At 30.0% G+C, this 25,205-nt stretch overlaps 2 protein-coding genes across 2 annotated transcripts in view; one reads left to right on the plus strand and one right to left on the minus strand.

Moving 5' to 3' along the window:
* Positions 1-345: 345 nt before the first annotated feature.
* On the minus strand, positions 346-1,838 carry LOC115876833 (protein mono-ADP-ribosyltransferase PARP16-like). The gene is made up of 5 exons (XM_030892809.1): positions 1,390-1,838; positions 1,194-1,331; positions 924-1,133; positions 684-846; positions 346-624 (listed from the first exon to the last, which is right to left on the minus strand). Exons 1-5 carry the CDS (start codon positions 1,681-1,683, stop codon positions 362-364), a joined length of 1,068 nt encoding a protein of 355 aa, XP_030748669.1. The 5' UTR covers positions 1,684-1,838; the 3' UTR covers positions 346-361.
* Positions 1,839-4,164: 2,326 nt separating this feature from the next.
* LOC115876834 overlaps positions 4,165-25,205 on the plus strand; it is a 145,792-nt gene continuing 124,751 nt past the window's right edge. The window contains exon 1 of the mRNA XM_030892810.1: positions 4,165-4,554. The gene's annotated coding sequence lies outside the window, so the exon portion shown is untranslated. The remainder of the gene's footprint in view (positions 4,555-25,205) is intronic.

A 25,205-nucleotide genomic window follows, 5' to 3' on the forward strand; every position in this document is an offset into this window, starting at 1 on the left:
TAGTATTTTCCATAATCATACTGAAAAGAGTCTACATATATTTTTAGATGTCTCATACTATTTTTATGAGCAAATTGTTTTTAGAAATTGCCATAGAAAGTTTTTAACCGAGTTGAAAAGGGCATAAATCCAAGTAGCTGGTCAATACATATGTATGTTTAATTCATGTTCGTCTCATAAATGTTAAAATCTGTCTGTATAAGCAGTGTTCCTCCTTATTTAAATTTTTTATTTAATAATATATAGTACATTTAAGACAAGTTCTATTTATTTATTTATTTGCCTGAACTATTTGTGTTGGTTTTCCGCAAAAACTAATATACAGGTGCAGTGAAATGAAATGCATTGCAAAAACAGTAGTTTATTTAATTGATAAATATCTTAAGATTTTTTGCCAATAAGGGCCGTTTAAAAATCCAATAAAGACTAATAATAAAAAATATAATGTGATAATAATCCACAGAAAATTTGTTTTGATAAAAGACTTTACCATATTAGGGCGTTTCTGTGTATAGACTAGAAGGTACTTTACTCTTAATAGTTCACTATTAGTTACAACAAAATACTTTTCTGGTATTTCTCCATAACTGTCTTGGTTGAATGATCGTCCTTTATTATTTTTATCTAAAATTATAGGGAACATGAAAAATGATGTTACTTTAAACATCTACTTCTCTATATACCTTTGCATTTGACTTCTTCATGGTCATTGATTATTTCAGCAACTGCTATTATACTGTGCTTAGTCCCCAAGGAACTCTTTTTCCAAGTTTCTCCATAAGAAGCATAATTTGTACAAACTGATATCTCACTTGAGAGATATATTCCACTACCAAACAGTACTTCCTAAACATATTATTGAAAATATTTATTTTATATTTGGGGCATTAAAAAACTAGTTTTAACAGAAAGCCTATAGGTACCTTGCCATTTGAGAAATGAGGCTGCAAACCGAATTTTAATATGGAATAAAAGTTATGGATTGAACTACCATGAAAGGCATAAAATGTATCTCTATTGTCCACTCTTTGGATCCAGTTCCCTTCAGATCTTTTACTATGGTAAACTTTGAACACAAAATGAGGTATAACATTATTCTGCTCAGCAGTTCCTACAGAGATAGGTATTTCATTCTAAAAAGTTACATAGTGTGTTAAAAAATGAAGAAAATCCATCTTATGTTCCTAATTTACCAATTGAGAGGGAGATAAAACTGGGAAACTAGATTCCAAGAATAACCATACCAATAGATTTACTACATCTTTTGGCAAAATATTTGTTGGTAAAGTTACAAAATCTCTTAGACTAGGAAGTTTATCGCATGCAGATTGCTGTAAATAAAATATTAATACACTTATCTAGAATCAAAAAGCTAATCTAGTATCTTACAAGCGAAGAAAAGTCCTTTTCGTTGTTTTCGTTTATAAAATAATGAGGAAACGGTCTCAAACAGCCATCTACCCTGTATGACTTTAATGCTGCTATAAAAATACACACAGTTAAATCACATCCCAACACATTTTTCTTTATGATTTCTTTCAACTGTTCTATTTTGGCTGCGTATTCGTTCGTGCGAATTTTTTTACACTCAGTAAAGTGCAAATTATTTTGGCTGCAGGACTCTTCACCTTGCACATTTACTTTGTCTTCTAAGTCCAGCAAATTGGCTTCATCACTATTCATTATATTATCACTTGTTTTGTATTTTATTAACCCAAATATTACAATTTAACATATTAAGTTTCTTAAACTTGTTCATTTTCTATTGGACTAGAATGCAGCAAATATTTCTCTCTAATCAGCTGATTGTCAAGATATGTAAATGTAAATAAAGTGTATATTAGGCAACCTACAGCACGTGCTGTTCAGTGTTGCTTAATATGTTTGAAAATATAATGTATTATCCGTGGTATTATTATGTTATTATTAAAACAGCAAAAAATAAACACTAGTCCAGCACAATACACCAAAACATTTTACTTTTATCACTGCAGAGTTAAAATTGTTATAATCTTTAAACAACAAAGGTTCCATCCCCAAATGTATTATTATTAAAATCTTTCATACCGAGACCTATTTAGAAATTTAGAAAAGCAAACTAAAGAAATAAATGCTTACAATGGTTTTTAACATACCTTCTGCACCAAAGGACTACCAGTCCAAACCACGGATCTAATCTGCAAATCTGCTGTGCAAAAGCCTGGTAAAAGTAATTAAATGTCTTTTGTAACCCTGCAATAAAAAGAAATAAGATTAATAAAAAGTTGGAGACTAATATACGTCAGTATACAGATAGATATGTAAATATAGCATAGCAAAGATTATAAGACACTAACATTTTTAACAAAAGAGATGTAAACCAGGCACGTCCGTGAAACAAAAAATAATAGCGAAAATAACGATATTCGTAATTCTGTGTACTTAAAAGCATAGAATATGACTTATTCTACGCTTTTCCCTCGAATTTAAACTATTTAATCCGGTTTTAACTGTGAATTCTAAAATAATTATTTAACTTAGGCCGCGATGATTTGAAAAGACGCTAGCTAGAATGGTGACCTGTTGACATCCAAAGCCCCCTCTGTAGAAATCTTTTCCAAACTTTTCTTCTAAAATAGATTGTATATGTAACTAACAATACACGTATTAATAATTTAGTTCAGTAGCGTATCCCGTTGCCAACTTTGGAGAAAATGTTATACAAAATAAAAATATGAATAAAAAAAACATTAAACTATATTTATAGTTTATAAATTATAATTATCCTGGTAAATATAACTGATTAAAAGAAAAATCAGCGTTTGTCCTAAACAGTTATTTCTTATTAGACATATTTATTTATTGAAAACTACAAAAGTGGCTCTATTTACGAATTTACTTATGTTTAACATATAAAATTCAAGATATAGAAATACTGTATACTAAATATGTTGGTATTATATGCTATAACCATATAATTGGCTTGCTGGCGCATGAAGAAAACATTTTAATTTGACATTTCTTCTGGCTATTTTCCCTGATTGTAATTTTCAAAAGCAAACAAAAATATTTAAATACAAATTAATAATGCAGGTAAAATATTATTAATTTTTCTGTTCAAGAAACTATGTAATACGTAAAAAATTGTCAAAGTTGCTTAGCTTTAAAGAACAGGGCTCTATGAAGATTTGATACGCGATAGTTCAATAATATAAAAACTATAATATATTCTCTGTATGGTCTGTGTTTTAACTTGTATTATTCGAATAAAAAATATTTTATTAAAGAGCCCAATGCTTTGTTTTATTTTTTTTAATTGAATAAAAAAACACAAAGAACGAAGAAAAAACTATTTAAAATATCTAAATACAAATATTCAAGAATACTTTAGTTTTTTTCAACAGATACGTCTATAAAAATCGTTGACGTTCTCAAGTTGGTCTCTCTTGGATTAACGCAGCAGTGTTTACTTTAGCCCCCACTTTAAATTTTATTTGCGCCCGCCACTGCCTGAAGTTATATTTGATAAGACGTTTTGAACCCTAAACCCTAATTCCAAAAGAAAGGATAGACTGCTCTTCGTCCATATATGGCAGAAAGAATTATATATATGCAACTTCTGTCTATTATCAATTCAATTATGAGATGTCCATCTAAAGGTCATAGGCGTATCTTAAACTGACTTAAACTTAAAAATAAATATAAATTGTATATTTTGTATTTCATTATAAAGAAAAGTGTTTGTATAACTTTGAAATAAATTTATGTACCAATAATAATAAACCTACTTATGTTTTCTTGTTTTAAATACTATATATGAACAATCTGAAGTTAGGCATTATTAATAATAAATTATAACTATAGGAAGCTTGCGTTATAAGTTTATTGTTGTAAATTAACCACATAGGACACATTGGACTTAATAACTAAGGGTAAAGTTGTAGTTTGTGGTATAAGGGGTATAGGTAGGCACTGTATAGTTTTAGAAGTAATAGAAATATACAATATTAATGGGTGAAAATAATCCTTGATTTACAGTTAAGTGCTGTCGTGTTGTTAAGTGTTAAGAAATTGAAAAAGTTTAAAATAACGATGAAATATGTAGACGGTTATCAACGGTTGACGAATGTAAAGTTGTAGACATGGAATTAGACTCTGAGCAGACGCACACGAGAGGTATCGCTGGTATCGTTCTCCTTAGCTCATTCATGCCTCGCAGTAAAACGAATGCTTTTAACCGACCTGTGTGTTGTGACCAACCTTAACCAAGACAATGACAAGCTCTTAAAATATCAGTTGAAGCATTCAGCAAGCATCAAATAACACAAAAGTTCATTAAAATGAGTCACTGAGGAATATTACCACCGTTGCTGGTGCAAAAGGAAACAGTTATTTATATTTGAAGAAGTCGAAAAGTGATCTAACCTAACTTTGTTGCGATAATAAGATCCAGTGTTTTAAATAATAATTTCCAAGTCAATTTTGTGGAAGTGAAATTGTATTATCAAGTTTAGTGATTTTCGAAATAAATATGTTAAACATGTGCCTACAAAACTGCTGTGATGTTGTATTTGGGTAAGTTACTCAAAGACTTCTTTTTTAAACTATTGTCAATAACAATAAGCTCCCCAGCAATTAAATTAATTAGAGGTACATTTGGTTTTTCATTTATATTTCAGATACTTTTATAGGCAGCAGGTATTATAACTGCACCAAAATCAAATATTTGCTCATAGAAGTTTTGCTGTCATATCACCTAAAAATTTCCAGTTATCAGTGTTTTGTTTTTTAATTAAGTATATTCTGTATATTTTTGGGATTGATGTAATAAACTGGTTTTGAATTTTTTGGCGCGGCAGCTGTACAACACAAATTATAATAAAATCGATTCTTAATATGTAGATATTATGCAAGGTTAACATTTTTGTGGCATATCCCTAAATCTTACGATTACCTACTACATAAACTAGACTAGAATTAGCTGTAGTTTTTTATTTTAGCTACCATAACAAGTAAATTAATATGCAAAAAATTGTTTCTAAACATTTTGACATATGCATATATCTACAAGTTTATATAGAAAACGGTGCTGTTTAACTATAATAATTGATTTTCAGAAGATAAATAAATAACAAACTTATTGTATAAATTCTTGTTAAATTTGCTTATTACAAAATACCGTCCTCAGACTATTTATGTTATGTATGGTATTATCTAAATAGTTATGCAACTTGATTTATACTGTTCTGCATATTTTACCATCTTATTTGCACGTTGACGAGTCTGTATACAAAACCATTCTGATTTACTTAAGTTTAAAAAGTTCTAATTATTATACTTCAAAATATCAGAGTGAGTAGTATATAACAGTAACAAATAATATATTAGATTAAGAAAAATAGAGGCAATAATGTAGGAAAAGGTTGATTGAATCATTGGCTGACTAATATAAGGGGAAGAAGGAATTGACCAGTATTTCACTTAACGCATCCTTACTATCAGGGTAAAACACCCCATTTGTTTTGACGTCATATACTTCTTTCCATTATCTAACTAGCTTTTATGGCTATACTCGTAATTGTTCATTATAAATACGTTCTCTTAATGCTGCTTCTCATAATTATATATTATATATCAATAACTAAACTCCAAATACCTAGTAACAATAACGCAACATCGGTAGTAAATTGTTAAGTATAAACTAATGAACACAATACTTGTTTACTGTATAAATTATTTTATATTGTCTAAATTACCCCTGAGATTGTTAAAGTGGTATATCTATAAATAAACTTATTATGTCTCACAGCTTTTAGTAGGCTTACCAAAAAAACTGAAAGAGTAGCCTCGAGAATTGTCTAAAAATTCCCCAAGTTAACTTGACATATATGTTATATTGTCTTTATTTTGAAATTATATACATATACTGTTAAATATAAGAAATAGCACACGAAAACTGACCTAGCTATTCTCCAATCCATAATAAATATATATATATATATTATATATATATATATATATATATATTATATATATATATATATATATATATAGATATATATATATATATATATATATATATATATATATTTTTTTTTTTATTTGGATATTGATATTACCATTCGGAGATTGTACTGGAAGAAATTGCAATTTGTGCAATCAAAAAAGAATAGATTAGTTCTCTCCGAGATATTCGGATTTTAATAAGATATATATGTATATTATTCAAACGTTTGCAACTAATTATGTATTACCAGTGGCGGGGTAACAGGATTTGTTTTTTTTTCTGCAAGCGTTAAGAACGCCGTTAGACCAAGAATTTGCCTTTTTGTTGCGCGTTTTGCATAGTTTGCTTCTAAATTTATCGTGATTTATGGAAATGTCTTTACATATTTTTGTGCTTAATTTTAGAACAGCCGGTTAGATAGTTTAAATACTAATAAAATAATTATTATTTCACAAAATCATAAGAAAATAATAATAATAATCTGTTTGTACATGAAAACATTTTTGCGCGGTACAGAATTTTAATAAATAATGTTATATGCTATTGTTATTCAGTTAATATTATTTACCTTCTTTTATAATATTAAGGGCCGGTCACACTTGGATGCTGCCATGTTAATCAACCATTTAAATCAACTTGATTTAAATCATGTTATTTTTTTTATTTTAATCTTGGATTTAAATAAAAAAAATCAAATTGTTTAAAAACTTATAATAAATCGAAAAATAACTGGAAAAGTTACGAAAACTTTTCTTATAAAGCTATATAAAAAATTATTCCTATAATAAAAAAATAATCAAATAAAAGTTACACTTACTGTTGTATATTATCTGTGTGATCGAAAAACAAATGTAAAAGATATAACACATATCCCTAATTAATATATATTCATCTATTATAATATTGGACCGATTTTTGAAGTAATTTCTTATGAATCCATTAATCTTCTAAACTGCAGAGATTTATTTTGAAATCGTGAAATGACAGAAATCCCGTATTCGAATACATTTTATTCGCAAACTCTAGTGCAGAACTGCTTTCTTTGGATATTAAATTATATTTTGATTACGGAGAATCTATAATCTATGTGAAAAAATATGCTGGTGTTAAGGCTCTTTTATATCTTCTTTGAAACAGCTGTATGTTGATCAATTTATCTTCTAGCTATTTTAAAATTTTTACCGCATAATTTCTACCGACATTATGTTCTGCAGTAAGTACTTTGCACTTTGAACATTAGAAAAGCACATCAAATCATTCAGAAAATTGATTAAAATCACCAAAATTTTAAGTTAAAGAGCTAATCCGCGAAAATGCGAGGTAGGACTTCTAAATATAATTAAGCGAAATTTGAAACTACAAACAGGGGAGGTTGAGAACAAAAACCGTACCATTTCAAGCGGACCATGTCTCTATAAAACTGATATAATTTATTGCCTGAAATCTCATTAGCAGTAATCTTATAATCGTTGTTTTTGCGCATAATTGAGCGGCTAGGACCGTTTTTCATAGACTCAGCATACCGTGACGACGTCGATCAGCCATTTCGTTTTTCCTTTTCTTCGGAGAACTTTACCGTTGCCTTTTCTCATAAAAATTCAATTCAGATTTCGTACACCATGCGTGTAAATGTAACGTTGGTTCAAAATAATTCAGGACTAGCCCAAACCAAACCACTCGTTCTGTACGAGAGTTGTTTTTTACATTTTGCATATAAAGGTAGAAAAAAATCAGTAGATAACTTTTAAACACTATTGATTTTAGAAATATTCTCCACGAAAAGAAATGCATTTTTGCATCGGTTGGAACCAATTCTGAAAGCAGTTATTCCACTAGCTTGTTGATACTTTCAAAATTGCGTTTTTGAAGGCGTTGACTGCATCTTCAGTTTATTCTTAATGCTTGGAAAAGTAAAAAAGTCCTTAGGACTGATTCCAACATTCGATGTTTTCGTGCTTTAAAAACTCAATTGTTTTTGAGCTGTGTGGGAACTTGCATTGACTTGGTGGAGGATCATTCGTCGTCGAGAGTTGGTTTTTCGAAACTGAGCAAGTTCTTTGATATTGCAGAGGAATTGTTGCTACATGGCCCCTTTTGAGACAAACGTAGCCATCATCTTTTTGGAAACACTTCGAGAACGGATAACTTTCATCGGTTTTGATTCATCTCGGAACACCCAAACAGCTAATTGACGTTTATTTTCGGGTTCAAAACAGTAAATCCAGAATTCATCACCACTGATAATACTGTGTACATTTTTAGAGTTTCCAGCTTACGTACAGCATCGACGTTTTCCTGGACTGCCGTTGATAATGGACTTGTTGTTCGATCGTCGCTAAGACTAATCCGTCCACGTTTAAATTCTCCATTTCAACGAAAAATTGTCGACTGATGTAGTGCTTCATTCCCGAAAACATAAATCAACTTGGCAAAGCATTCTTGTAGAGACAACTATCTTCGGAAACTTCAACAACCTACTATGTTTCTATATGCAAAATATAAAAGACAACCCTCGTAATAAGCGCGCTTTTAAAGATATAATGCTTAATATAGTTGAGTCTTTGACAATATTAGGAAAACGAACAAAGAAAAATTTAGGCAATAAAAAAACTGTTACTTTTTTTCTTAGTTGAAGAAGCAGGCATCAGCTGTAAATAGTAACATGACAAATGAAGCGTGACCTTATATTAATTAGATATTGTTTCGACTTTTCCATCATTATTATATGAATTTTAGATGTCGTAATAACGAAAGAAAGTCCCCGTCGTTTTGTGACGATTTTTATTAAGTTTTAGAGCAATGACATCTAATAACTAAACGAGGTATTAAATATAGTAATTATCGCTTACAAATAAACGGAAATCAGTTGGAACGAAAAATTCTCTGTGAAAATACGTGTTAAATGACAATTTTGCATCTTAATGAAGACCGTTTTCGTTTGCATTTGCTTATTGAAATAATCGTTGCTTAGATAATTTGAAATTCAATATTAACACATTTCTCCCCATTTGACCACGTATTATGAATAACTTTCAGATATTTAGTTCTTCCTCTAACTCGAACTTGAATTGACAATTCTCAAGTTTCAATTCCACTTTCACTTTCGTTCATATGAATTAAGTTTTTTGGAAATGAATGGGACAATAATTAAGATTATTTATCTTTTAAAAATCGAAAATAAGCTGTACGACATTAAACAATTAATAACAGAAGAAAGAAAATCAAAATCGATCACTTGACCAACATGGCCAATTTTAAAGACGTTTTATCTTTTTTACACTATCCAATGTGCTGAGAAAGAATATTAAACATAGCAATAAAAATACGAAACCATAAAGTATTAATTGTATGACATTTTAAATACTTTTAGACAATATAAAGACCGCTAAAGTCTAAAAAACTCCAAACCCTCTGGTATTGTGAGAAAGTATCATGACTATATTATGTATGGAAAAAAGTCGGAAAATTACCATTTTTGGTTATTTTCACGCATTTTTTTAAGGCCTTAGAAAAATAGCAATCATAGATATAAAATTATTAAAATTTCAAGACATGTAGGAAATTTTAAGTAGATTCCGAATATATACACCTATGAATGCTTAGTTACCTTGTCTTTGTGAGAAAATTAATTTTTCATCTATTTTTTACAAAGGTTAAAACGTCCATTCACTGTTATGTCCTTCAGGGTTTGTAAGAAATTTTATGTAGATTCAAAAAATAGATACCTTTGAAGGCTTAAGTACCTTGACCTTGTGAGAAAATTAATTTGTTGAATCCTTGTTTTTCATTTCTTTTTGATGATGTTTAAAACGTCTTATTCTTCCATTACGGTTATCGTAAGACTACAATAGCCTATATTTTCATATTCTACACCGTTTATATTAATTAGTAAATAACAGCAGCAACAGCAGTTTTAACAAAATCGGTGACATGCCGAAAATCGTCAATTTTCATTAGTATATGTATGGAAAAAAGTTAAAAAAATAACCAGTTTTTGGCTATTTTTTACACATTTTCAAAGGCCCTAGAAAAATAGTAATCATAGTTATAAAATTATAAAAATTTCAAGATATGAAGGACATTTTATGTAGATTCAGAATATACCTTTGAAGGCTTAGTTACCTTGGCTCTGTGAGAAAATTAATTTTTGGGACCCTTATTTTTGGGCAAATTTGTGATAAAGGTTAAAAGTTCCCTACGACCATTACTGTTCTCGTAAGATTACAATGGCCTGTTTTCTTATTCTACACACAATATCGGTGATATGACGAATATCATCAATTTTCATGAGTATATGTAGTATTTTTTACAACAATGGGTGTCAGAAAAAAAGGAAACAGTGGTAAAATTATGAAACTTTGAGGTATAGCAGGAAATTGTACGTACTTTTAAAATTCATAAACCTTTAAAAAGCTTGATAGCGGAGTTTTTGGGAGAAACCCCATTTTTTCAACGATTTTTTTATGATGCTTAAGCTTTTCCCTACATCTACTACTATTCTCGGATAGCCAAAGAGGACATTAGTTTACTATTCTACATATTTTTCATCAAATTCGCCGTCTTAACCAAATAAATCTTTTCATTTACGAGATAGCCTGGTCCTTCCATCTGTGTAGGAAGTTCGTTAGAAACTTAGGCTTCCTCAATTATATTGATTGCATTTAAATGCAACAAATTACGAAGATTAGCCACGATTTTAGATTTAGCATCATTTAATTACTTGAAAATGAGTTTCGAATGTCCCAATCGGTGTTTTTTACGCAAAAACATTGCGTTTTAAACGATACCAAGCGAACTTTAGTCACTCCGAGTTCGAAAATCTGAACTCTGCTTATGTCTGAATTTTATAATAGCGTTTGCTCGAGGCTAAACTACAATCGAGCGACTTTCTTGAGATACGTATAAAGTGGAATAACTAATTTCAGTCTTTTTTTGCTGTCTATTTTAATGCTGACATTGCCCAAGGGGGGTTTTGAAATATTTTCAACCTACGCGTTCAACCACAATGGCCATGTTTATGTACCTGTTTTAATTATTTCGCATTTTTTTTATTTCTGAATTATAAATAGAATTTCCGCTTCTAGTTACAGAACGTTTATTGTAAATGTTGCCAATGCTCAAGTAGTTGTTCAAAAAAGCTTGTCTTGTGTCGGTCTAATAGAATTATTTCCAAAAAAAATTATTGTAAAAAAAAAATAAAATCGAGAAAAAAAAATAAGCTTCTAGTTACAGAACGTTTATTGTAAATGTTGCCAATGCTCAATCCCATTCTTTTTTAAGGACAAGCGAAGTTCATTTAATGAAGGTACCAACTTCATCGCTTCTCGACTCCTAACCCTCCTGCCAAACACTTCCCAAACGTCGAACATGATGGGCAGTTCATAGTAGTATATACATAGTTCATAATAATTACCAAAGCCGCCTTTTCTTATATTGAAAAATAAGTTCAAAAAAAAATGATAATTGAAAAAATTGCAAATTGTTGGTGGCAAGTTCATTTCGCGCTTAAAAATTAACCAAGACATGTATTGACATGATCCAAAAAACAAAATAGTAAGGAGACATGGTTCTGACCGTAAAATTATATTTTGGGAAAATTTACACACGAAATTATTGCACAGGGTGTTTTAAAGTTAGGGTAAAAAAACAACCCCTCGATTAACCCTGTATAATATGCCAAATACTAAAGTTTATAAAAAACTGAGTTTACGAATTAAAGTTGACATAATTATACAGGGTGGGCCACTGAAAACTTACAATGGCTATTATTCTTAAACCAAAAAAGATATCAAAAAAATAAAAAATACCGTTTCTATAATATCGAGGGGAAATACATATGACGTATTTTTTGAACCACCCCTTAGGCGGCACCCCTACTCACTTGAAAATCTTAAATGGCAACACCCCACTTGTGGCACCTTTTTGGAAAGCCCATGAAAAATGCTAAGCTATGATCGTAAAGTTTTTAGGGTGAAATTGAAAAACTACCCTTTACACGAAAAATTAGGTGGACATTTATAAAAAAGTGATTTTTTCAGCATAAGTTACAAATTGGGACCCAGCTTCATGAGGCAAATGAGGTATTTTTCAAACCATTCCGACCCACCCCTAGGTGCCACCCACTCACTTCTAATCTCAAGATAGCGATACCCCACTTGTCACACTTCTTTGGAAAGCTAATTGAAAAAATATTCCAATAAATCTCTTTGATTTTCAACCTTATTTACAATGGCTGGCTCTATCAAATTGTTCAGCATTTCCACATAAGCATCACCAGTCAAATTTCCGTCGATGAAAAATGGACCTATAATTTTATCGCCTAGTATTCCGCACCAAACATTAAGCTTTTGGGGATGTTGGGTGTGTCCTTCAACAACAATATGCGGATTTTCATCTTTTCAGCAGTTCTGCTTATTCACAATTCCGTTTAAAAAAATGAGCACTCATCGCTAAAACAAATATTTTTAGTGAGTGAAGGTTTCCTTCGAATTTCCTCCGTCATTAGTTCACAGAACTGAATCCTTCTATCTGGATCGTCGTCGCCAAGTTCCTGCAGAATCTTCATTTTGTAAGGATGGAATTTGTGCATTTTCAATACTCTCCTGACAGATGTTCGAGGTATACCTGTGATTGATGCCAACTGGCGTGATGATGCTTCTGTATTGACCGATACCTGACCAATAACTTCCATCTGCATTTCTTCATTCAGTACCCTGGACCCTGTCTTTTTTTTATTTTTGACCGACCCAGTTTCTTGAAACTTTAAAATCAAATCTCTAACATAAACGTGACTTACGTTTTTGTCCGGATTTCTCTCATTGAAAGCACGGGCCGTTCTCAAATAACACATACCTTCAGCACCATAAAGAAAAACTATTTGAATTCTTCCTTCCACAGTATAAACCATTTCAAATAAGCGAATCAAATAAACGTTTAAAATACCACCAAATTTGCAAACGATTGAAAATCGACAGAAGACACTGCAAAAACGCAAAGATATGCCGTTTTAAGATTCCTGTTTGTTGAAAGTAAAAAAATAGATGATAAGTATGTTATTATGCTTTTTGTATGTTAATCGGGGCGACCAAAACTAGATATTAACCAAAAATCAGCTTCATGTGATTTTGTTCCACGAGCGACCTTAAGTGGCAATGGGCAGGACACCTGGCAAGAAGGACGGACAACAGGTGGACCACAAAAATTACAGCATGGTACCCACGAGGAATTCAGCGATCTAGAAGCAGACCAAACTTGAGATGGGACCAAAATATTAGGTTAGGTTAGGTTAGCCTAAAATGCAATTAGCAGGGATAACTTGGACCCGCATAGCTAACAATAGACAACAATGGGCCCAAGTATAAAGACAGTATCTGAATATGTGAGGGAAGCTACACCATAATTGGGAACGGTTGAAAAAGCTGAAAATGATGGTAGTTATGGTTACCGGTTCATTTCATTGTTTCTGCTGGATTTACCTAAATGTTTTGTTATTATGACTACAAGCGCTATAAATATGAGCGACAGTCTAGGTACTCGTTCAGCTTTCTCTAAATTTAGAATCTCTAAGGATACAGGGAATAAAATACGTCTTAGCCACAAGGGAAAATGAAAATGAAGCCATGGCTGTCCATGAAAGGGAATCTTAATTATTTCAAACTGTTCTCCTTTCATTCTTTTCTATATATGACCAGACAATGTTGCGTGCTTTCAAGCTCGATTGTTTTATTTTTTCGACAAAGCCGGCTGATGTATTTTAAAAGTTCTGAAGAATAATGCACCGTGATTTCATTTATGACCATTTTCTAATTCTGCTACATATTTAGAACTAGTAGTGGGAACTATCGAATGAATACTATCGAAACATTCGATAGTTGCAATTCATTCGAATAATTCGATAGTTAGTAAGAAAACATTCGTTGAAAACTATTCGAATAAAAATTATCGAATAGATCCGTCATCTGCCTTGAAATATTGTATTCTAGTAATTCGGCAGCAAAACCATTCATTTATAAAATTCATTCATTTATGAAATTCATTTATTCGTCAGGATCGATTATAATAAAATATTAACTGAATTTTAGTTGTCGCCCGGCGACGTAGGTTTCTTTCGAAAAACCCACAGCGGTCGGGGGCAATGCTATGAAAAAGCCGGCATCTTTGATTTTTGCGGAGTCAGATATAGATAAGGACACATTATTTTTTTTGATTGAGGTGCTAGTATTTACACAGAAAATACATTATGAAGGGCGCTGTTGCCATATTTTGGTATTAGTTGATATTAGCAAGGAATATTATTGTTTTGGCTTTAGTTAGTTCTGTAAACTTTGGTTAAGGTTAGTATGTCTATATATTCTGCATTTTTTTCTTAATATTCTGTTGTTACACTGCAATAATACTTGTTATTTTAGATGTAGGAAAATGATTTTTAATGTTTTTAAGCAAAGACTGGTTTAATAAATAATAATAACAGTAATAATTTGTTATACCTATTAACAACAAAATTTAAAATCATTTAATATAAATATTTTTTTTTTTAAGTAGTAGCGAAATATAAACAACAAATTAGATGTCAAAATTATTTATATTAGATCCTATTTAAAAATAATATAGTCTCTAATTTTTTTGTGTGTGGCAACGTTGGTTTATTAAATAATAATAATAACAGAACTAATTTGTTATATTAACAACAAATTTTAAAATCATGAAATATAAACATTTATTAATTTTCTAAGCATGCAGTGTAATGGAAGGAAAAATATAAATAAAAAATTATAAATCAAAATTATTTATATTAGGTGCTTTTTATATTACTATTTAAAAATATATTTACTTTTACTGGCATTTACTTTAAAAAATAAATTAAATATTTCTTCGCAAAAAACTACATGTAAGAGAAATAGCATAAACAAAATACAAACATCGTTAACTTTTTTTTTAAATTGGGACGTGTAAAACTTTCATTTTAATTTTCTCACCCCATAGTTTCAGTTCGATAACCATTTACTTAACTACATTACTTAAATATGATTATTAAGTTCAACTAATTCATATTATTAAAACATCTAAAATACAAATATGTATTTTTAAAATTAATTGTAAGTTCATCTCATCTCTATTAAAAATTGCTACCTCTCAAAATTTTCCATTAAAAAATAGCCATATACCATATAAAATTAAATAATTGAAAGATCGGACTACGGAAAACCACACAAATTTTCGGAAAATTTTTGACCACCTGCACATGCACACAATCGTCAATAAATAAAATTAAAAAATAACTACTATTTTAGTATTTTAACTATTTTAATAAACGCAAAAATAGCACAGTATTTATACGGCGAAGTTATAAAAATTTGGAAGAACTAATAATGCACTGACGCATACAAAAATCAAACGAATACTAAATTTCATTTATCAAAAGCATTCGATAGTCGTGGCCATAGACAAACTAACAAAAGCACGGCGACTTTGTCAAACGATATGCTTTAGTATATGAAAATGAATGAATGATTTGCGCTGGACAAAACCATTCGATAGTTGAAATCATTCATTCATTAACCATTCGATCTTGTCAATCCTATCTGATAGTTCCCATCGCTATTTAGAACATTTGTTGTTACTGGAATAATAAATAATTCAGCATTCAGCATTCAAACTAACAAAAGCAAGACTTTTCAAAGGATTGAGAAAGTCGAATTATTGTTTTTGCGCTGGCCAGTTGAGTCAGAAATCATCGCGCAGTCGCACTCGTCAAACCTAACCTAAATAAAACGAAAAACGTTTTTGCCTTGAACGAACTGTTGAATTCCTGATTTTGCATTTTGTTTGGTTATTACTATTATTTTATTAGCGTACAAAACGAAAACAAATAATTTAATACATTTTACATTTATGAAGAACATAATAATTACTGTGATTATACATATTATTGTGATTACATCGCTAACGTAGACAAAACGAAGGTCCTACAAATTGACTGTAAGTTATAAGAATCTCTATCTTTTTAATCTTTTTATGATTTGAATTTTCGTGCTTTATATTTTATAATAGACTCGAAATGTTAATATTTTTGCAAATTCTTGTGAAAATGTGAAGTTTATGTTTTTATTCTCTATTGAGGAAAGGCCTTATCACAACTATCCACTTAGGAATGTGGAGCACGATATTTATCTTGCCAACCCCGAGCTCAAGAACTAGTTAGGGGCTCAATACTGTACAATTCTCTCGAATATCAAGTCACTTTCATTCTTTTTCCGCATTTCGCAAAGCTCTGAAATCATACTTACTGGAAGAGCCCTATATGCGGTAAACGACTTTTTTGGTGATGTTTTAATCATGAACAATTAAAATTTTAATTTTGTATTTGATATTTTATAACTCTTGTTTTATATTTGAAAAAGTTGTATATTTTAAGATGTTTCTTGTTGTTTCTATTATTAATATTATAATATACATAATTTTTTTTGTACCTTTTGAAGAATAATGCTTTTATTTCGTTTGCCATATAACTGTTGTTTTTTATCATCTGTTTTGTTATTTATTAAAATAAAGAAAAAAGTTAAATAAACGAAAACGTATTCCTCTTATTAAAAAGGAATACGTTTTCGTTTATTGACTTTTACTGTTTATATCCTGTACGTATAGAAATTATGCTGTACATTTTATCCGATGGAAATGGAAATAAATGTGATTGATTTTAATAAACGCTTATTAATTAAACATCCGGATTACAAAATACCCAATCCATAAGTAAAACATCCTCGTTTAAGGAGACTACTACAAAATACACAATCCATAAGTAAATCGTCCTCGTCTAAAAGGCCAGTTGACCTTATCAAACTTGTTGCATTTTGCATGCAGCGTTGACGCATACTTGCTGTATTGTTAGTTTGTTTGAAAATGGCTCAACGATAACCATTTAGTCGCACGGCGAGGTTGTCACATATGCTTTAGTATACAAATGAATGAATGATTTTATTCGAATAAAACCATTCGATAGTTGAAATCATTCATTCATTAACCATTCGATTCGTCTAATTCATTCGATAGTTCCCATCGCTATTTAGAACATTTGTTGTTACTGGCAGGATAAATAATTCAGCATTCAGCATTACATATAAAAATTTAATAAATCAATAAAAATAATTAAATTAATAATAGTATACATATTATGTGTGTATGCTCTTTTAAACTGTTACGTTATTTGCATTCGCAACTTTCACACATACTAACATTTAAATCGTTTATGATTTTTTTGACATTTGTTTCCAATTTATCAGGAAAATAATATACCTCGTAATATCAATATTAATTCGCTATTGGTTTACGTGTCTCTGTAAATCAAGAAATGTCCCTTTCATCAAGAATTTTATGAAAACAAAGAGACTTTTGTTGTTCTAGCAAGAACAATTTGCATATTTAATTTTATGCTCATTTGGAAATTCATTAAGTTATTGACATTGACGTACTGCAACATTTTCTGTGTTATGAAAAGAAATTATCTCGTATCTCGGGCAAAGAAATCGTTGTTTTCAAACTTCAAAAGAGAGCAGTTCGATACTTATTGGGACTAAACATATAGAACTCACTGCCAGAATTTCTTTAAATATTTTAAAATACTGACTCTTCGAAATTCCTTATTCATTTTGAATCCGTTTTGCTTAATCCGCAATTTCATATTCTCTATTGAGGAAAGGCCTTATCACAACTATCCACTTAGGAGATGCGAAGCACGATATCTTATCTGCCAACCCATATTCAAAACTAGTTAAGGGCTCAATACTGTACAATGCCAAGAAAATGTACAATCATTTGCCTTCGAATATCAAGTCACTTTCATTCTTTAAAGAATCCCCGATCCGTTTAAAAACTCGGATCCGTACAGCACTATTATATATTACTGAGTCAACTTTACGGAAGATGAAAATGCTCCTAGCTGATTTATTGTTTAGTCATGAACAGATTTAAAATTTATAATTTTAATATTTTGATCACCTCACACACTGTTATGTGGTCTAGTATTTAATATTTTATAACACAGATTTTATTTACTTATAACATGATTTTATCACATTACAGTTTACCTTATAGTAGAAAATTTTCTAATGGATACGCCTGTGTTCAATACAATGTCTACATTTATGACTCCTGACGTAATTTTCTTTGAATTGATAATGTATTGTATTAACATTTTTTGATTTAATATATTTGTTTTCTGTGCTTATTTTGTTTTATACTTTGTACGATGAAGCTGTTTTGGCTTTTAAACAATAAGCAGGGTTGTTAAAAAATCTGCATTTTTGTAAAACAAAATGTGAACGTGTATTTTATATTACTGAGTCAGATTTTACGGAAGAACAGATTTTTATTTTCATTTTAATAGATATAAAACATTATCTGAATTGGATTTCCTAATATTGTTATGTGCTATTTCTTTTTCGAATGTTGTCTGTAACACAGATTTACATTTACTTATTAGAAAATACCAATAAACACATTATCCTAAGTACTTATAGTAGAGATTTAATAATGGATAACTACTCAAGTTCAATACATTTCTACATTTAACGACTCTATTTGACAAAATCAGATTTTTACTTTCATTTTTAATAGATAACGTTATTTAATATTCCAGTGACACTTTCTATACTTTCTATCTTATTTTGAAAATATACTTGATATACCACAAGACAAATTAAACTTAAGCAGGGTTGGTAAAAATCATGATTTAAAAAAAAATATAAAAAATAAGATTTTTTATTTATATCAGATTTATTTGATTTAAATCAGATTTTTATTTTCATTTTAATAGATAACATTATTTAAATCGGATTTCCAAATAATTAAAGTCCTATTAGCCATAGAATTGTTACTATGGCGCCGTGTCATTTTTCGTCATTTTAATGCCTAGGCATAAAAGTAAAGCATTTCTATGTATATCTTCTGTATAACATACAAATCATTTCTTATATAGTTTTATAACTTAGATTACAGTTGGGGGTTGGAACCGTTGGTTTTACACAACAAAATAAAACACTAAATCACCACAATACACAAAAACACTTTTACTTTTACACTGGACGCGCGTTTCACTAACCATGTTAGCATCATCAGCACATGATTAAGATTAAGATGGAGTCTTGGTGTATTATGGTGATTTAGTGTTTTATTTTGCTAGTTTTATAACATTTACAATTATGTTTCGATGAATTAAAATTAATTAAACGTTACAATAGCAAGTGTAACATTTTGTTTGATGAATATATACCGATTTGGTCATTTTAGAAGTGTGGTCAAGCGCGGTTTTTGGGGAGGGGTAATGGGGGTAATCCCCCCCTAGACCGATCAAACTTCAATAAAATAAGTTTTTAACACGTAAAATATAGTTTTTTTTCGTGAAACAAATAGTTTTTTTACGCGTAAAAAATAGTTTTCTGTGTAACAAATAGTTTTACACGCAAACATATCTTTTTTACACGTAACGCGAAAAAAGCTATTTTAAAAACTTTCATGTATACTACTGAAATGAAGATAATATATCTAAGCTAAATATAATCTATTACATTTGTAGTAAAATGGGTAACTAATTGTGAAAAATAAGGTTCCAACTCTAGATGCAACATTTTAAATATACGCCTACTTGTACGGTTTAACTTTTGATGCAAAATCCGGCAATACCGCATAGAAGAAATGTGTCAACCCAACTTTTTTCTCTTTTTAATACATTTGATTTTCCATTAAGCTGCCTATATCACTGTTTTACACGTTAAAATCCAGACCACATTTCTGAAATGACCAAATCGTTATAGGGTATATCTGTTATAGAAATATTTAAGATACAATAATTTTTACAGTTATTTTTCGAGTTATTATGAAGTTTTAAAAAAGTTGATTTTCTTTTATTTAAATCACTTGATTAAAATAAAAAAAATCACTTGATTTAAATCATGATTTAAATAATTTCCTGTCCAAATAATTGGATTTTGATGTAAAAACGTATTTTTTTACGATTGTTTTACCTATTCTCGGTTCTTGGCCTTCACTTTTGACACTACCGGCCGTTATCTTGTTGGGAAACATCTCCCAACACACATGTAAACTTATATCTTTTCGTGTAGCCATTAGAAAAGCCGTTAAAGCGTTTATCGAAATTTGCTAGCTTTTACTCTTTATCTCAAACAATCTAGTAAGCCTAGAAAATTTCTGTGTAACCCTACTTTCTTTGGGCTTTTTGGGGCCACCAACTTAATCTACTCTAATTTAACCTGGCTAAGAATTTACTGGCAATTTTCATAATTATCTGTATCTATTATATCGTAAAACGATCCTCCAAAAATCTCTTTTATATCCACTAGATTAGGATACCAGGCAGTTATCTACTTTATTTCTTAGAAAAAAATAATTAAATTGGCTTCATTATTACTCTCTTAATAGAAAAATAAATTATAACATTTAAAATTCGTTTTTTGAGGGATAATGTTAATACATCTGGAAATGATGTAAGAAAATATGTTTCGGATAATAAGGTAAATTTTTTGAATATCTAAATAAAGATTTGCGCAGTCTAACACAAAATAATAGCTATAATTTTCGATTTAGTAAATGTAAAGTCTAGTAAATGCCTAATATTTATGGTAAATTTGTCTGTAATCTTATATCGTGTTTTTCCGGTATATTTCAGACATATTGCGTGACTCCGCTCTGTTTTATTACGGGGTATATTTGCTCAACATTCCATATTGTATAACCCCTAAGAAATTACTTAATTGATACTGTTTGTATGCCCATTACCAGGGGAGTGTAAAAGTATCACATTGAGATTTTAATCTGCTAATTTTTGGGGTGGTTTCGTTGCTGAAAACTGTTTTTATTTGATTTACATGACTAATCTTTGTTTACATGGACACTATAAATGTTAACGAAACTGATGAGTTATTTTTAAAGGAATATTACTATAATAGCTTATTATTGTATTAAATAATGGTTATAGTGTCAAAAAACCTTGAACAAAACATATGTCGTAATTTAGTTAATGCTGTAAGTCAAAATTCCAGTTAACTTACTACGTGACTACGGTTTGCGTAGTCGGAAAATGAGTTAAAACAAAGTCCATGCGAGATGTTAGAATCTAAAAATATACAAGCTTGTTTATTTTTTGAACCTGATAAGATAAAACTATAAGAATTTAATTTTTTTAACGGGAAGGTCTAATCCCAGCATGTGTTTTATTACCTACAATCTGAAATTACAGAAACATCTAAAACACCTACAGAAAAAATTATACTATTATTATCATTATTAAAATATTGAAGTGCTAGCGTGTACCAGCGACTTCGTTCGCGTCGAATTAATCATTTGTAATGGTATTGATAAAGCAAAGCAAGAATTTCCATTAACATACGAACTGGATAAAATTTTCTCAGATTTATGTCAGCACGAGAAAAAACAATATGGCGATATTATTATATAACTTGGTAATATTTGAGGGCTAGTTTCATCTCGTTGGAATTTGACTTTCGAAAAATCCGTTTGCCAAAAATAAGCTTTTTACGTCAAGCAGTTTAAGCAGAAATTACCCAACTTTTTGGAACACCCTGTATGATTTTTTAAAAAATTTCAAAATATGTAAAAAACCAAATAAATCATGCTTGTCCAAGCGTTTTCCCGAAAGATTAACCGTTTTTTAAATAGAATCGTGATTACTCAATGGTCATATTTTATGAAACACGCTGTATAAATTTATAAAAAATCTTAAAATATGTAAAACAACAAAATAAAATATACGTGTTTAAGAGTTTTTCCGAAAAAGTCACCGGTTATTAAATAAAAAATATTTTAATATTTTAAGGATAGTTTCACCCCCTTAGAATTCGAGTTTCGAAAAATCCCTTCTTATCGAACCTCTACACCCTAAAAGTCAATCTGTTTTCCAAAAGCAGCTTTTACGTCAAGCGCTTTAAGCAGGATCGTGATTAATCAATGACCAGATTTTTCGAAACACCCTGAATACATTTTTAAAAATCTTAAAATATGTAAAAAACTAAATAAAATATACGTGTTTAAGAGTTTTTCCGAAAAACTCACCGGTTATTAAATAAAAAATATTGTAATATTTGAGGGGTGGTTTCACCCTCTTGGAACTGGAATTTCGAAAAATCCCTTCTTATCGAACCTCTACACCCTAGAATCAACCTGTATGCCAAAATTGAGCTTCTTACGTTGAGTGGTTTGAGCAGGATCGTGATTAATCAGTATATCAGTAACTTAAGGGTTTTATATACATATTAGTATAGAATATAATTTGAATCCTGAAAGTTCAAATCTTTTCTTTTGATAATACCTAATGAATTCAACATTATTTTTCTTTCAAAAAGTATTCTTATTTTATATTATAGTGGTTGTTTTCTGAACCTTGGCAAGTCAGAATTGTTTAAGATTTTCATCTTTGGATCAATGTTGAATGTGAAATAAGCTGGCCACAAACAGCCAGCTGATTTAACAATGTCAATTCCAAAAATGGATCTCCTGTGTTCTCGGCTATAATTATACGGCAACCGTTTTTTTATATCACTGAACGAGTTTTTCATTACCTGGTAGTGATATGAAAAATCATTCCATAAACATTGTAGTCTCGTACTGCATTTTAAGTGTCTTTTTCTGTGTTTCCAACTTACTTAATATTTGGCTTAAGTAAGAATTAATTTCAAGGAACTTCCTATACGCCCAAGGTGTATTTTTGAAGGTTTTTTCACAGATTCGACAAGATTCAGGGAAAATTACTTAAAAATATACAGGGTGCTCTGAATTGTATTCGGGATACTTCGGCAGTATATTCTGCAGATAATAATAAGTAAAACAGTTCGTGTAAATGTATGTCATAAAATGCTTACTTTCGGAGATACAGGGTGTAGAAGCTTCATTTTTATTTAGATTTTTTCGAAATAATTTCTGAAGTCTAATCGATATTTGGATAAAATCTGGTGTATGTGTGCTATTTGATTGAAATGATAAATTTGGGATCTTTTTATTTTTTAAAATTAATCATAAATTTTGTTCTGAAAAAATTGTGATAAAACAGTTTCTGTTTATCTTTTGACACAAAATATTTCAAATCTATTTAGTAAACATATTTAATTTATGTCAATGATGACAAGTATTGATAATTTCGATTCCAAATATCTCGAGAACCATACTCGTAGCGATTTTTACCAAGAGACTTTTTTTACGTAAAAAATGTCGTAAAGGTGTATTTTTTTCCTCAGTAGTTTTACACAGATACGGACGAAAAGTTATTACACTTCAAACAAGTTGTGATTGTCACTCATGTCACAAAACTTCTAGACACCAATCGAGGTTTGTTCAGAAATTTATTTGGAAAAAAAATAAAACTTCTACACCCCATCTCCAAGATACTAATTCGGACCACCCTGTATAATATAAATTTTGAGCTTTATGAATAATTTTATCTACCATCTATTTGTTGAGAAAGTATAAAAAAATACAATTTACAGACAATGTGACAGGTGGATACGTCGTTGTATAATAACCGACTTAAAAATTGTGAAACCTTTAAAGAAAACCCAACCTATGACCTACCGTTTGGCCGTTACAAAATAAACTATTGAAAGAAGGTGGAAAGAGTCAGTGGGTGTCGAATCAAAAAAAAAATCGTTAAAGCAACCCGAAACAGTTAATTAAAAAAAATACGTAGGTATCCGGGATGAGTGATCTGAATTCAAATGGTATGGCGCGCGCAATTCGTAGCTTCTATCTATTAATGTTATGTGTCACGTTTAGAATTTTATCGATACCTTTCATACGAACTATTGTGTAGAGTTCAGTCAGAAATGATTGATAGAGAGTAGATACAATGGAATTACCCCATCCACATATTAAAATTAGTCCTAACAGTGAAATATAATACTCGATTACAAAAATTATCCAATTTTATTTGAAAGAGCTTCAATTTAATTGGTTAATTACATTATCATTTATGAAAAGGAAGTGTAAGTAAAGATTCAATTAGATCCTTTAATAATAAACACGAGAAAAATCATTATTTAATTTGCTCAGATTAGTTAAAACTTAACAGCCTGAATTATTATCATAATAATTTGCAATACATATCGCCGTGTTAACTGGAGCAAGTAAAGTAATTAGTAAAACCCATTCAGTTAGAAGTATACACAATATTTGTCTATAGTACAAGATGTTTTATCATTTGCTCAAGTTTTTTTTAATTACAGTGCTATAAGTTTACGGAAAAATTAATGTAAAAAATAAAAAGTTAAGTAATAACTCAGATCTAATATAGCCTGAAAGAATGCATATGTAATATGTATTAAATAACACCACTCCTTGTTTGAGAATCACAGGGTTGTTAAGGTGGAGTTAAATTCCATAAAAATCATCTCAGATTACATCAACATGATAAAAACATACACATATTTAAAATTTTATCTGTTGTATAAAACCTACTCAGTTAATTCGAACTATTTTTCTTTAATAATATTATACCTTGCATATACTTCTTATCTTATACTACATATTTGTGTATATGGCACATCACTTTGGTGTTACACAGCAAAATAAAACACTAAATCACCACAATACACCAAAACACTTTTACACTGGACGTGCGTTTCGCTAACCATGTTAGCATCATCAACAGATTCAGTCTTAATCACCTGTTGATGATGCTAACATGGTTAGTGAAACGCGCGTCCAGTGTAAAAGTGTTTTGGTGTATTGTGGTGATTTAGTGTTTTATTTTACATCAAAGCCAATATATAAATAGGATACCGGGTGCATCTCAAAAGTGGCTTATCCCCTATAACTTTTTTATTTTTTCAGAGAAAAAAATGAGATTTGGTATGGGTTGGGTTGGTATTCAATTGTTTTCGATCACTTCCTGTTTCACTTAAATTACTACAAGTTTTGATTTTTAAATGGCATCCTCGGTATTTTTTTACTTTATTCAATAGAAAATGATACTTTGAATAGAATGACTTAATATATGTCAACTTTTGACATTTTCTCATATGGTTTATTTGAAATTGTAACATGCGGTTCATAACGAAAACTTGACTCGAAATACCAAGTGTGTGGTACCAAATTATTCGTAAAAAAGTGCTTTTTACAAATATGCTAATGAGCCACTCTCATGCGATTTGAAAAAATTGAGATATGAGATAGATTTACCATAAATATGAGGTCTTTT

This window comes from Sitophilus oryzae, unplaced genomic scaffold, assembly GCF_002938485.1.
Source record: "Sitophilus oryzae breed Bouriz unplaced genomic scaffold, Soryzae_2.0 scaffold_1440_pilon_pilon, whole genome shotgun sequence".
Classification (NCBI taxonomy): domain Eukaryota; kingdom Metazoa; phylum Arthropoda; class Insecta; order Coleoptera; family Curculionidae; genus Sitophilus; species Sitophilus oryzae.

Coding starts and splice junctions, on each gene's coding strand:
- LOC115876833 (XM_030892809.1), bottom strand. CDS start 1,683: ATGAATAGTGATGAAGCCAATTTGCTGGACTTAGAAGACAAAGTAAAT. Junction 1,134..1,193: donor TTTTATCTCCCTCTCAATTG/GTAAATTAGGAA, acceptor GTAACTTTTTAG/AATGAAATACCTATCTCTGT. Junction 625..683: donor TGAAGAAGTCAAATGCAAAG/GTATATAGAGAA, acceptor CTATAATTTTAG/ATAAAAATAATAAAGGACGA.